This window comes from Puma concolor, chromosome E1 (assembly GCF_028749965.1).
Source record: "Puma concolor isolate L17-30 chromosome E1, mPumCon1.1.hap2, whole genome shotgun sequence".
Taxonomy (NCBI): Eukaryota; Metazoa; Chordata; class Mammalia; order Carnivora; family Felidae; genus Puma; species Puma concolor.
In genome coordinates this window covers 51,091,302-51,106,551 of record NC_141680.1, presented here as the reverse complement: position 1 = coordinate 51,106,551, position 15,250 = coordinate 51,091,302, and the positions used below count along the sequence as shown (strand labels likewise).

The 15,250-nt window shown below is 44.0% G+C and overlaps 1 protein-coding gene across 11 annotated transcripts in view; it reads right to left on the bottom strand.

Annotated features, from left to right (window-relative positions):
- CEP112 (centrosomal protein 112) overlaps positions 1-8,350 on the bottom strand; it is a 481,908-nt gene extending 473,558 nt beyond the window's left edge. For 10 of the 11 annotated variants that reach the window (XR_015244252.1, XR_015244253.1, XM_086687813.1 and 7 more), the window contains exons 1-2: positions 8,242-8,350; positions 753-866 (exon numbers count right to left, since the gene is read on the bottom strand). Coding sequence is in view for 9 of the 11 variants with exons in the window: in XM_086687813.1 (XP_086543939.1) it covers positions 753-858 (106 nt within the window). In the remaining 2 variants the exon portion in view is untranslated. Of the gene's footprint in view, positions 1-752; positions 867-7,889; positions 8,181-8,241 lie in introns of those variants that run through there. The other variant, XM_086687814.1, reaches the window with a different exon arrangement.
- Between the last annotated feature and the right edge of the window lie 6,900 nt (positions 8,351-15,250).

Here is a 15,250-nt window from a genome sequence, read left to right as displayed (position 1 = left end):
AATTTTAAACTCTCTAAAGAAACTTTAGAGATCCATGGGCTTTAAGCTCATGATGTCTAAGAGTGGTATCATATTAAGATCTTTCCACAGTTTTCTAGAATATTATCACTAAATTTCTATTTAACCCTTGAATAGCTCAAAGCAAACAATCCTACATCAGCTTCAGATGAAATTGTTATTAAAGGAATTCAGCTTTGTTTTCGTTGTGACAGTTCACTGGTTTGAGGAAATATTATAAAGAAAAAAATTAATCTTAAGAATCTAGTTTACGGGGCAGCCGGGTGGCTCAGTTGGTTAAGCGTCTGACCTCGGCCTAGGTCATGATCACACAGTTCGTGGGTTCGAGCCCCGTGTCGGGCTCTGCACTAACACCTCGGAGCCTGGAGCCTGCTTCAGATTCTGTCTCCCTCTCTCTCTGCCTCTTCCCCACTTGAGTGCTTGCTCTCCCTCTCAATCTCTTTTTCAAACATAATAAATAGACATTTTTTTAAAAGTTTACAATCACCGGGGCACCTGGGTGGCGCAGTCGGTTAGGCGTCCGACTTCAGCCAGGTCACGATCTCGCGGTCCGTGAGTTCGAGCCCCGCGTCGGGCTCTGGGCTGATGGCTCAGAGCCTGGAGCCTGTTTCCGATTCTGTGTCTCCCTCTCTCTCTGCCCCTCCCCCGTTCATGCTCTGTCTCTCTCTGTCCCAAAAATAAATAAACGTTGAAAAAAAAAAAATTTTTTTAAAAGTTTACAATCATAATCTTACCTGACCTATGAGGTAATTTTAGAACAAAGGGCTTCATATCTACCACAAAGTGATCAAATTCTGCATCCAGCTTCTCCCACTTTTCTTCTTCACTTCCCATTTCCATAATTCAGTCTGTAAGAGATTTAAAATTAAAATATTAAGATCTGTCTGCTGAGGACCACACAACTCTGATGAAAGAGAGCAAGGAAAACACATTAGTGTCAAATATCCCCAAACTGATCGATAGATTTATTGTCATCCCAGTCAAAATCCCAGCAATAGTCCTTGTAGATATGCACAAGCTGAGTCTAAAAATGCATATGGAAAGGTAAAGGAACTAGAAGAGTAAAAGCAATTCAGGAAAAAAAGAACAAAGTTGGGGAACTCACACGACCTGATCTTAGGATGCCCTATAAAGCTAAGGAGTCAAGACAATGCGGTGTTAGTGAAAGAAGACACACAGACCAATGGAACGAATCGGCGGTCAGAAATTGACCAACGCAAGTATGGACAGCTGGTGCATATCAGTATGGACGCAGTATGGACAAAGGTACAAATCACGGAGAAATAACAGGTTTTACCACAATTATACTATAACAATTTGGGCACCCGTATGCAAAATAAAGAAAAAAAACCTCAACCTAAACCTCACAGGGTAGACAAAAGTGAACTCAAAACAAATCACAGATCTAAGTGTAAAATGTAAAACTATAACACTCTTAGAAGAAAACATAGGAGAAAATCTTGATGACTTTGGGTTAGGCAAGGATTTCTTCTCAGGACACCAAAAGAACGACCCATAAAGTAAAAATTATTATATTGGACTTCACCAAAACAGAAAAAAAACTTTTGCTCTGCAAAGGACTCCATTAAGGGATTGAAAAGATAGGTCACAGACTGGGAGAAAATATTTGCAAATCATATATACATATATATATATATATATATATATATATATATATATATATACACCCATATATATATGCGCATATATATGTATATATGAGTCACAAAGGATTTATATCAAGAACATACAAAGAACTCTCAAAACCCAACCGTAAGACAACAACCCAATAAAAATAGCAAAAAAAAAAGAAAGAAAAAAGTCACTTTACCAAAGAAATTATACAAATGACAACTAAACACATAAAAAGATGCTCAGCATCATTAATCATTAGGGAAACGCAAATTAAAGTCAAAACGAGCTCTCACTACACACTCTGTAGGACAGCTAAAATAAAAAATGCCAAATAAACAATACCAAATGCCAGTGAGCACACACAATGACAGGAACTCTCAGGAACTGCGGGTAGGAGTGCGACACGGCACAGCCACCCGGGATCACGATTTCGTAGCTTCTTACGCCATTCAGCACACGCTTGCCACGTGACCCAGAAATCTCACTCTTGGGTGTTTCCTCAAGCGAAACAGTCTTTATTCACACAACCTTGTATAGCTGCTGTCTCCTTGGGTAATCAAACCCCAGGAAACAAGCCCAATGTCCCTCCCCCGGGGAACAGGTAAACAAACTATGATGTACCCACACAACCAAGGAGTACTCAGCAACAGAAAGCAATGAACCACTGGCATCCGAACGGAGCACGGATAAACCGCAAATGTAGCCCGCTAAGCGAAAGAAACCATTCTCAAAGGGCAACACACTGCATGGACCCATTTGTATGACGTTCTAGAAAAGGCAAACAGTGGGGCGCCTGGGTGGCGCAGTCGGTTAAGCGTCCGACTTCAGCCAGGTCACGATCTCGCGGTCCGTGAGTTCGAGCCCCGCATCGGGCTCTGGGCTGATGGCTCAGAGCCTGGAGCCTGTTTCTGATTCTGTGTCTCCCTCTCTCTCTGCCCCTCCCCCGTTCATGCTCTGTCTCTCTCTGTCCCAAAAATAAATAAACGTTGAAAAAAAAAATTAAAAAAAAAAAAAAAAAAAAAGAAAAGGCAAACAGTGTGGGCACAGAGAACAGTGGTTCACAGGGCTCAGCAGCTGGGGCAGCACTGAACACAAGGCCATGGCACAAGGAACACAGCTGGGGTGCCGGGACTGTTCTGCGTGTTGTCTGTATAGGAGGTTAGAAGACGCTGTTCCAGGCATGTGTAGAAGCTCACCAAACTGTGTACCAAAAAAGTGATTTTTAACTGTATATAAATTCAAAAATGCTAATTCCCCTCAAAAAAAAAAAACCTTAAAGTATCAGTCTTCACATTTCTTCCTAATTAGCAAGAAAAATACTATATGTAAGAAGGTGAATCCCAAAACTCAGTAGGTTTTGACAAAACTCCTTAAAACTATCTACGCTCACCATGTTCCTTTCAATTAAAACATGTCTTGGGGCGCCTGGGTGGCGTAGTCGGTTAAGCGTCCGACTTCAGCCAGGTCACGATCTCGCGGTCCGGGAGTTCGAGCCCCGCGTCAGGCTCTGGGCTGATGGCTCAGAGCCTGGAGCCTGTTTCCGATTCTGTGTCTCCCTCTCTCTCTGCCCCTCCCCCGTTCATGCTCTGTCTCTCTCTGTCCCAAAAATAAATAAACGTTGAAAAAAAAAAATTTTTTAAAAAATAAAAATAAAAATAAAACATGTCTTGAGCTACCTAGGTGGCTCAGTCAGTTAAGCGTCTGACTTGGGCTCAGGTCACGATCCCGTGGTTCGTGGGTTCGACCCCTGCATCAGGCTCTGTGCTGACAGCTCAGAGCCTGGAGCCTGCTTCGGATTCTGTGTCTCCCTCTCTCTGTGCCCCTCCCCCCGCTCATACTCCTTCTCTCTCTAAAAAATAAATAAACATTAAAAACAATTTTTTTGATGTCTTGAAAGGGATATGGACTCCCTCTACATTACACATAGTCCCCAGTTTGTCATTTACTCATTTACAAATTATATGTTGGAAAAAAGCTCTGTTCTGCCTCATTAGCTGTCTTCCTCCACAGCCGGCCTCGTCTCTGCTCAACCAGCTTCTAATACTTAACCACAGTGCCTTCCATCTTACTACAGGCTCTTCCTAGAAAGTTCTCTCTGCCTGTGTCTGGGAGTAAACCACAGCTTTTGCTGGCCGCCATGACTTCCCTCCCGGTTGTCAGAGGTGAACCCATTCTCTCTCAGGCCCATGGTACCCACTCTCTGGGGTCTTCCACTCTCCCCTCAGCCTCGCCCCGGAAGGAAAACACTTACTGAGATCCCTACTGCCGCGTCCCAACCGCTGCCCCTCCAGCCTCAATCCAGAAACTCTCCTCTTATGAGGCCCTCAGCATCTGACTAGCCCTTGTCCTCCTCATTCCCGTCGCTCTGATCTTCCCAAATCCCTTCTATCAGATCACAGCTCTTACCCTCTTAAACGCTCTCCTCCTTCTGCTCCCTCAGCAAGACTGTCCTCCTTGACCGCCTGCTTCAATCCCCAACTAAGGGTCTGGAGAAAACAGGCACTGCCTGTAGGCACACAGCTTCCTACCTTACCCGAGTTGTCAGGTGTCTTTCACCATTTCCTGCTCCACAAAGCAGTTACCAGACATTTTAAAGCCCCTCAAACTGCTCTTGCCTCCTCTCACTCGGAATTAAAAAAAAAATCTTACCTCGTTTCATGGAAAAAATAATAGTCAGGTGGTGACACCCCAAAAGGCTCTTCCTTCTGCCTCTCAGCTTCCCTCTAAGAGAACAGAATACCTCCATCCTCCTTTGCTTCTGTATCCAAAGCATGAACTCTCCTCTCTACTGCCGACACTTCGATCACCTATCAGTTACCTCTTCCCGGGTTCAAACTCTCCGCTCCCGGGGTCTCCATCCCCTCCCCCGTTCCCATTCTCTAACCACCCCCCCAAAGTCAATATATCAACAAATAGTCGGAAATGTCTCAAAACCTGCCTGTTATATCTCTTCTCGCTGCCACTATCTCAGAGATATTGCAACCCACTATCTGGTTTGCCTGCTTCAGTCACTGGTACCAGAAGAAGCCCCCACCCCCCCCCCCCCCGCCACCTCCAACTGCAGAGCTAAGCATATCACTCTATTTTAAAGTCTCTCCTAGAGTGCCTGGGTGGCTCAGTCGGTTAAACGGCCGACTTCAATCAGCTCAGGTCATGATCTCAAGGTTGGTGAGTTCTACCCTTGCATCAGGCTCTGCACCACCAGACCATCTCTCACCTCTCCCTACATACACACTGCCTAATAACACCCACCCACCAAAGGCCACCTCCCCACCGATGACCTCCGTGCCATGCCTCCAACCTTCCAAGCCCTTACACGATTCCACGTCTTCCCCACAGGCTGTCCCCTCTGCCTGCGGTCAGGTAAACACAGCTCAAATGGCACTTCTGAATAAAGCCTGCCCTGCTCGGCCTAGACGCCCATTGTGCCAGACTCAGCATGCCCTGCTCACATCTGGGAGCAGCATTCATCGTGCTATCATTTTTTGTACACATATATATTATTTACACGTCTTCCACCATCTGTGACGTGTTCCTGGAAGGCAGGGCCCCTGACTTACACATCTTAGTAGGCACCTAGCACTTTATGTGGCACGTATTAGAAGCTAAAGAACTGACTGGTAAATAAATGCTAACAAAAGGGAATAATGTCCCACTTTAACGTGACCAATAATTTTTTAAAAGACTCTGTTCTGAGTACCAAACAGATCTGCTAGAATAGAAATATTATATGGCTGCGCGCCTGGGTGGCTCAGTCGGCTAAGCATCTGACTTCGGCTCAGGTCATGATCTCACGGTCCGTGAGTCCGAGCCCCGCGTTGGGCTCTGTGCTGACAGCACGGAGCCTGGAGCCTGCTTCGAATTCTGTGTCTCCCTCTCTCTCTGCCCCTCCCTCCATCGCTACCCCCGCCGCCTTGCACTCTGTCTCTCTCTCCAAAATAAATAAACATTAAAAAAAAATTTTTTTAAGAAATATTATATGGCCTTAATTCTATTTACCAAAACTGGCAATCCTACCTTCTGCATCACAGTAGAAGAAACATATTTTCAAATTTAAGACTTGGTTAAGAGAAGTTGTATTTAAATGCATTCTCTGATTGGTTAGTTGGCTTAGGGGTGTTTGGAATGGTTGTTTTGCATTCCTACAATAACTAACTGCATTCTAATATAATTACACCCGCTATGTACTTGGTAACAAAAGGCTAGATACCACTGCAGAGTATTAGATCATAAAGGTGAAAAGCAACTATTCAAATGGATGACCAGACAAACAGAAACTCACAAACCCAGAATTCTGAACACAGCTCCAGCCCAGGAGTATACCCCCAGGCTTTAACAATGCATCCTGCCCTCTTACTCAAACATTTGCCTGACAACACCCACCAATAAAGCTAAAGGAAAAGATTTGTAATAATCACTAACTGGCAATAAACTCTTTGACACATGCAGGAGATGCTAATGTTTAACGTTAGAGAAAACTAAAACTCAACAGTTAAAAGACTCACCCAAAGTCATGAAATAAAGCACAACGCTAGGATTAAAATTCTGAAGTCCCTAGCTCTCAGATCCATTATATGGAACCTGTGGGCCATTTACATACACATCAGCAATATCTCCAACTAATAAAGGCATATTTTGAAAAGTAGAAAGGCAATTGGAATTGTTATAAGGAGACACAATACTGGAGTACACATTTTTTTAACACAAAAGGTCAATATGATATTTACAAAAAGCTAAAAATCTGCATCTCCTTATCCCTTATTTATTCTCCAATAAAATTAAGAAATGCAAAAAGGAAAAACTGTTACCATTTCAAACCTTCAAGGAATTCTTCCTACACAAATGACATCTTCTTTTTCAAGTTCATTCATTTATTTTGAGAGCGAGAGCATGTGTGCAAGTGCACAAGGGGCAGAAAGAGAGGGACAGAGAATCTCAAGCAGGCTCTGCCCTGTCTCTGCAGAGCCTGATGCAGGGATCGATCTCACAAACCATCAAGACCTGAGCCGAAATCAGGAGTCAGATGCTTAACCAACTGAGCCACCCAAGCGCCCCACAAATTACATCTTATAAACAAGCTATATCTACTTAGTTCCATCTAATCAAAAAGTTTTACCACTATTTAAAGCTCTATCTTTGACTGAGGCTTTACGTACTTTCATGTGCCTACTAGTCACATAAATTACTTCAAAACCAAAAAAAGAAGTCAATTGGGTGACTCTTCTTAATAGTTATACTCTGTATTTGATCATGTCTTTTATTTAACTCACTGCCATTGTCTTTTTTAAAACCTATTTATATGTGGATGCCTCTCAAATAAGCTAAAACCTTCTCAAGGTGCCTAGCTGCCATAGGAGCCAGCAAGGCAGAAAGAAGCAGGCCACAAATATTAAAAGGCCTTAAAGCCTTTAAAAAAGGCTTTTAAGAAAAGCAGCCACACTGCCAAACAAAAAATACACCCCACATATATATATGCCCGTTGCCAAACACAATAAACACATTCCTGAAAGTTGCAAGAAAAAAAACCATTTTGTTCAAAACATATTTTAAATGTATGGTGAGTCATTCCAGAAAACTTCAAATACGTCCCTCAGTAGCTCAGTCTTACAGGTGCATGGGATGTTTGGACAGTTAGGCGAGCACTGATAGAGCCTTCCCTGACGGTGCCAGGAGCATGCTGTGTGCTTTACAAACGTCTCCCGGTCATAGCCCTGGGAGACAGGCACTATTTCAAAGCCACCTGCCAGAGCAGGAAGCTGAGGCTTAGCAGAGTTAAGTTACTGACCTAGAGTCAGTCCCACGGAAAGTGGCAGCTGGGCCTGAACACGGTGTGCCCGTCATCGTGCGCTCCACCCCACTGCAGCCTGACCCCTACGCGGAGGCTCCTGTCGTTTCATTTGCCTTTTCTTATTTTTACTCCTCTCTAAACATAAAGGACAAATAATAATATAGCCACCCAGTGATCAGAATACAGGCTGTTCGTCTGTACTGATGTTGTTTTCTGTTGCACAATGGAACTCGGAAACCCTCGCTGGCCCCAGCACGCCGCGATGCTGGGCCAGGCCTTCCCGAGCTCACTGCTGTCGGGACTGTCCCCACAGAGGAGCCAGCACATGGGTTCTGCCCTCACTCTGGGGTCGCCCATCCTGTCCTGGGAGGAACTTCCCCTGCAAGAGTGGAGAGCGGGCACGGGGCGGGCGGCCTGCGAGGCCGCGAGGCAGCGGCCGCTTCCCTACCTTGTCCCGGACACAGATTTCTCCTCCCCAGCGGAGCGGTCCGATCTCTGGACCCCGGCTCGCGGACCAGCTCCATCCGCCCAGCAAACTTTACCCAGAACTTTCCCCGTCCGCGCCCGGGCTGGGTTTCACTCCACAAGCGGAACAGCAGCGGTCTGCGCCCAGAGCCCCCCAACCGGGCGCGCGCCCCACAGGCCTTGCGAACGGGCCCGGGGCCTGCGGGGCGACGCCCCTCCCCGGACCGGCGGGCACGGGCGGGGCGACCGCCACCCCGCGCAAAATTCCACTCGAGAACCCGGGTTGTAGGGGCAGGACGGGGAAACTCGGGAAATCAAGAACCTGGCGCCCCTACATGCAAGCTTTCCGGTCGGCCGCCGCGCCGCCACCCCCGCCGCCGCCACCGCTAAACGGTTTCAAATCCTTGCGGGCCGCCGCCGTCGCCACCGCCCAGCAGCCCGGGGGCGGGGACTTCCGCGCTCACATTCCCCGCCCCCTGCCCGGGCCGCGGCCTGCGCGCGGCGCCGTTGCCATGGCGACGCTCCCCGCGAGGGCCGCCTCCGCCCGGCAAATCGGGGGCGGGACTTCCGCGCTGGTTTCCCCGCCCTCCCGGTCGCGTGGTGGGCTCCGGGCCGTTGCCATGGCGACGCTGCGGGTGGTTGCACTGCCTCCCCGGCCGCCTGGCAGCCTAAAGGCACGTAGGCGGGTCCCAGGCGGAGGTTCCTTGGGAAATCCTACCGCTGTCTGCACAAGGCTGCCCTCGGGCATCCCGCGAGGAGAGTAGCCCGTGAACATTTTAGGCGTCGTGGAGAAGAAACAAGTAGAGGGGAGAAAAAATGGAATTGCTGGAGGGTGTTCACAAAAGGGTGTGCCCATTTGGACAGACGTCGCTGAGTCTCAAGGAGTGAGAGTTTACTGCCTGGTATCTCACAACCCACAAGTGAATGAGGTCGGATTAAAGAGAGAAAATGAGCATTACCTTGTTCCCTTTTTTTTTTCCTTTTTCTTTTTTTTTTTTTTTTTTTGCATTCAGAACTATCTGAGGTTTCAAGAAACTTGCCCCCAAATTCTGAAGATGCTAAAATGAAACAGAAGGTTTTGTGCTTATCAGTTCCGTGTAGAATGGCAAGATAGAGTGGAAAATGTAATTTTGCTCCTCCCAGGAAGCCTCAACCTCCTCAGGGCAGTCTCCGTGTGTGCATTGCTGTGTTATGGTGTTCTTTGGTCTTCTATCGCATTTCTGGAAAGGCTCTGAAGTATATTTATTTAAATACCAGGCAGAAACCAAATTTAAGTTGTAGAAACACTCACTTAAATGAAATTCAGTTTACCACTGTTTTTCATCTAATTTCACAACAGGACTCCTTCTGCAGTGTCTCTGCAACACTCAGTGTGATGCCAAATCTAACGTAAGCACAGCTTGAAGCAACTTTTCGGTTTTCCATAAAGAAAATAGAAGATTCATTCACTTGTAACTAGGTACTTTCAAGCTTCCGGAGGGAAGTCCTGGTCTCTCCAAGGTGCTTTTTCAAACCCCTTCCACCAGAAATAAGTACCGACCGTTCTTCATTGTTTCAGTGACTAATTATGAAGGCTAAGGGAAGGCAACGGTATGAAATGTTTTTAAAAACGAGTTTTCCAAAGCATATTTGGGCATGTTTATAGCTAAAGAATGATCAGTAATCCAGATCATTCGCACTGCCAATCAGGGATGCAAAAGCCATGTACGCAATTGATGGCAGGAATCTGACCACATGGTGAAGTTTAAAATATGTAACCGCGTTGCAGGAAGAACGTGAAATGAATTTCTGACATTCGATGTCTAAATGAACGTGAGCAAAAAACAAAAAAAAAAAGGAAGATGAAGAAAGGGATCAAGGGGAAAAAAATGTAACAAAGTCAAATTCATCTGAGGGGAAATTACTGCAGAGGGGAAAAGATGTGACTGAAAATAAAAACTGATAGTAAACTTCTTATTTTCTCTACGTGAAAGTAAGAAGATAAGAAAATCTCCCTTTATACTTTTAAGAACTAGCAGATTGTCACTTTTTTCATTTAAAAATAAAGTATGAGCGCCTGGGTGGCTCAGTCAGTTAAGCGTCCTACTCTTGATTTTGGCTCAGGTCATGATCTCACGGTTCGTGGGTTCGAGCCCCGCATCGGGCTCTGCACTGACAGTGAGGAGCCTGCTTGGGATTATCTCTCTCTTCCTCTCTCTCTGCCCCTTCCCCGCTTGTGCTCTCTCTCTCTGTCTCTCAAAATAAATAAATAAACTTAAATTAAAAAAAAAAAAAGAATATACAGTTGACCCTTGAACAATATAGGTTAGTACGGCATGGGTCCACTTATACACCATTTTTTTTTGTAAATACAGTAGTACAGTCCTGTAAATGCTTTTTTTCCCCTCTTCCTTATGATTATCTTTTCTCTAGCTTACTTTATTGTAGGAATACAGTATGTGATACATGTAACATACAAAATTCGTGTTAATCGACTTTCTATTCTGCTCAACAGTTGGCTATTAGTAGTCAAATTTGGGGGGAGTCAAAAATTATACATGGATTTTCAACTGTGAAAGGTTTTATCCACCCTAATCCCCATGTTGTCCAAGGGTCACCTGTACGTATATACCTATACAGATGCAAACAAAAATATTGTTATGATAGGCATGGAGGTTTTTATTGTTATTTATGTCATAAATATGTAGGTGAGATACCAGCTTGAGACTGGGCTGTGTTCACCTTAGGATTCAAGCCTATATGTCCTGTTGAGTGACCTCTCATTACATGAGAACCAAGGAACCCCTAAGAGATGGTGAGCAGGTCTGGTTCAGTGGTAAGAAAGAACATTGAAGGAAAGCACTGTGCTGTCCATGCAATGGTTTCCAGCTCTCCTCCTCTTGTTGTAGTAGAGTGATTCCTAATCTTCAGAGGTAAGGAACTTCCTCTGAAACTCTTTAAAAGTTATAACCCTCCTCCCTTACTTCTCCACCATCAAACGCCTACATGCCCTAAAATGTGCATACAAATCAAAGGATTTCCAAATTTTCTGAAGTCCATCCATAGTGCCTAGGTTAGGAACTCCTGCTGTGTGGATTTTATTTTTTTTTAATGTTTTTATTTATTTTTGAGACAGATACAGAGCATGAGCAGGGGAGGGGCAGAGAGAGAGGGAGACACAGAATCCAAAGCAGACTCCAGGCTCCGAGCTGTCAGCACAGAGCCTGACGCGGGGCTCGAACTCATGGACTGTGAGATCATGACCTGAGCTGAAGTCGGATGCTTAACCGACTGAGCCACCCAGGTGCCCCTGTGTGGATTTTATTTTATTTTTTAATGTTTATTTATTTTTGAGAGAGAGAGAGCACCGAAGAGTGGGAGGGCAGAGAGAGAGGGAGAGACACAGAATCCAAAGGAGGCTCCAGGCACAGAGCCCGACGTGGGGCTCAAACCCATGAACCAAGAGTTCATGACCTGAGCCGAAGTCTGACGCTTAACTGACTGAGCTACCCAGGTGCCGCCTGCTGTGTGGATTTTATACCCATTTAAACACTGAGAACAGAAGCCATCACTGGCATTTGTGAACATGCTTCTGAAGGTACCACACTCCGTACAGACAACATTGTCCCTAGCAGTGGGTTCTAGCAACCTCAGGACAGGCATCAGTAAAAAGTAGCAGCAGCAAGGAGGCCTTCATCGAGCATCAGAGACCAGAAGTGAGAATAACAGCATCCTCACAGCTCCTCACACTTAGAAAAAAATTAATGACACACAGCATACAGTAGTTGAGTAAGATACAGAGCACACCCTGTATGCTGGGTGACCCTGAGGACCTCTGTTAATATTTGGGAAGAAATAGCTGGAATGAGAGTCAATTCAGGGACCTCAAGGGTAAAGCCAGATAAATACTCTTTTGTGACTGTTATAGTATAGCCCCCAAGCTTATGTGGCCTGAAAAATACAGTTTTATGTCAACCTTTTATGGCCAAACACCTACACCAACCAACTAATAGGACTTCTGTGTCTGGTTATCTTATAAAACATAATGTTTTTTCAGCTCAAAATATATTTATTGAATGCTACTAGGTGTCATTGAACATCTGGCATATATCCTCAGGGAATGTTTCCTTTTTTATTTTTTATTTATTTTTTTTTATTTTGAGGGAGAGAGAGAATCCCAAGCAGGTTCCACACTGTCAGCGCAGGATAGAGGGCTCAAACTCACAAACCACAAGATCATGACCTGAGCCAAAATCAAGAGTGGGATGCTTAACTGACCAAGCCACCCAGGCACCCCAGCTGTACCAGGAATGTTCTGACACTGTTTTTTACTTCAGCTTAAGTGTCACTTACTCAGAAGGGCTTTCATTGATTTTTTTTTTTATGTTTATTTATTTTTGAGAAAGAGAGGGAGCGTGAACAGGGGAGGTGTGGGGGGGGGGGGGGGGGACAAAGTATCTGAAACAGGCCCTGTGCTGACAGCAGAGAGCCCGATGAAGGGCTCAAAGTCAAGAGCCATGACATCAGGACCTGAGCTGAAGTCGGACGCTCAACCTACTGAGCCACCCAGGCGCCCCAGGCCTTCATTGATTCTTAAACCACCCTTACTCTCTTTCAGGGCCCCCTGTTCCTTTTCTTCACTGCATCTACCAAAATTTATGATCAAATATTAATGAATATCAACAATCTTTTTCAAATGCTGGTGGCTCCATAAGGACAGGAAACATATGTGTTGGGTTCACCGTTGTAGACCCAGCCCCTTGCAGAGGACCTTCCACTTAGAGTCAATAAATCTTATTGATTCAAAGAATGAAGGCAGATTGGTCTTCTGTGCTTTTCTCTGCACCTTTGGCAGAATATAGCCACTCCTTAACTTCCTAGTTTACAGAGCTCCCATTCAGGAGTCCCGGAAGTCTAACTTCTCTGAATCCAAATATCTTCCCAGGAGAGTGCACCTGATTCCTCTGGTTGAATCAAATGAGCACACTTCATCAGATTGGGTATGGTCAGGAGATTGGGCATCCCACTGTATAAACATGACTTTATTAGCTCATCTTTGTGCTCGAGGACAGGGATTGGCATTTCTTTCTCAGAGAAGGGGACGGATGAGGTCCCACAAATGGTCCCAACTACAAAAAAGCTTCAGGAGTTGTGAGGACAAAAATGAGTTTCTGTCCTCTAGAAGTTTCAAATAGAGTAGGAGGTAATAAGACAAACATCAAGTAACCACATTTGGAGTCAGATTTAAAAGGTATATAAATAATATGTTATGGGACTAGAGGGAAGATAAAGCAAACACTATAAAGTGATAAAGTCAGGGTATGAAAATATATACTCAACCTTGTTTTACCTTTGGCTTTAAAAAGGCTTTAAAATTGAAACATTATTTCCATTGAAAATATTGTTTTAAAGAAAAATATTGTTTCCTATCAGCTACAAATGACTTAAATGAAATGAGTTTGTTTCAAAAACAAGTAACATTTTGCCTCAATTTTAAAAAATCGAATGGTAACATAGCTGATATTGTAGTGTAAACATGAGAGTAAAAACATGACTGTAAAATATAAATTGTTTTTCTTTCTTGTGTGAGAAGTTGATGACGCTATGTTTCTCATGTTGAAAGGAATCTGTTTATTTTCCAAATCTAAAATTGAGAGATTGGGGCGCCTGGGTGGCGCAGTCGGTTAAGCGTCCGACTTCAGCCAGGTCACGATCTCGCGGTCCGTGAGTTCGAGCCCCGCGTCGGGCTCTGGGCTGATGGCTCAGAGCCTGGAGCCTGTTAACGATTCTGTGTCTCCCTCTCTCTCTGCCCCTCCCCCGTTCATTCTCTGTCTCTGTCTGTCCCATAAATAAATAAAAACGTTGAAAAAAAAATTAAAAAAAAAAATAAAAAAAATAAAATTGAGAGATTAGTCTAGAGAATACTGAACAATGTGAATTCAATTCTTGCTTACATAAAAACATGGGGAACTGTGACCTTTTGCTAATTAGAAAGATAACAATTATCCATACATAATTTGAACTAAGCCTGCGTTTTGTTGTATTAAATCTGATGAACTCTATATTTTAAACTCCCGATCTATAAAACTGTAGTAACTATAACACAGACCTGGAGATTACCTCCATTTTATTTAAGCCACTGTCATCTGAGTTTTCCGTTTTATAAAGTTAGATATAAATCTAATTACAGTAACTTACTTCTCTTAACTTTAAGTTATGTACATAAAAAATTTACATATTTCCTCAAGGCATTCTTTTGATACCTTGATGGCCCTAAAGATCAATACCAAAAGTGTAAGTCTGTGTTAATAACTACTAAAAGTGAGTTGCAAAATATTATTATTCCATTTTACATACCTGCCAGACACACAAAGAAAGGAAAACAACTTGTAAGAATCTGAATCAAATGTGGACAGGGACTCTCTAGGTGAAGCAAATAAAGATATTTTAAGTTCTGTCTATTTTATTTTCCAAATTTCCTCAAGCCTCTCCAAAGATAGCACCATTTTGGAGAAATTGACCCAGACACTAAATTTTGAAATGTAATCTTTCTCCTGTAAAACTTTTTCGAGTCAGGGCTTCAACAACTTCAGTGCGAACGTACCCAGTAAATTGAAGGACTGTGAATAATAAACATATAAAAAATAAAGTACAATACAAAAGAACAAATGGTGGTGATTTTGGATCACTGTGGTGGCTTATCTGGCAGTTATTCCCACTTACTATCAAGACTAATCAAGAGTTAAATACAGAGAACAAACTGAGGGTTGACGGGAGTGGGGGAAATGGGTGATGGGCATTAAGGAAGGCGCTTGTTGGGATGGGCACTGGGTATCATATGTGACAGATGAATCACTGGATTCTAATCCAGAAGCCAAGGCTACACTGTACGTTAACTAATTTGAGAATTAAAATTTTTAAAAGAGAACAATCAAGAGTTAACCGTAAAGGGAAATGGAACTTTTCTTCCTAGACTGAGGTTTTTGAATTGTTTTTTTGTTCAGATTATAAAGTTTTTAAATTTTTTTAAAATTTTAATTAATTTTGAGAGAGAGAGACAGAGCGTGAGAGGTGGAGGGGCAGAGAGAGAGGGAGACACAGAATCCAAAGCAGGCTCCAGGCTCCGAGCTGTCAGCACAGAGCCCGACACGGGGCTCGAATTCACAAATCTGCGAGATCGTGACTTGAGCCAAAGTTGGACGCTTGCAAACGCTTAACTGACTGAGCCACCCAGGCACCCCCAGATTACAAAGTTTTCATGCTACTATATGGAAATTGGAAATCACTGAAAGGTTTAAAGAGGAAAATAAAAAAAATTACGTGTAATCTCACCATTAAAGAGTAACCACTGTTAATAATTACATG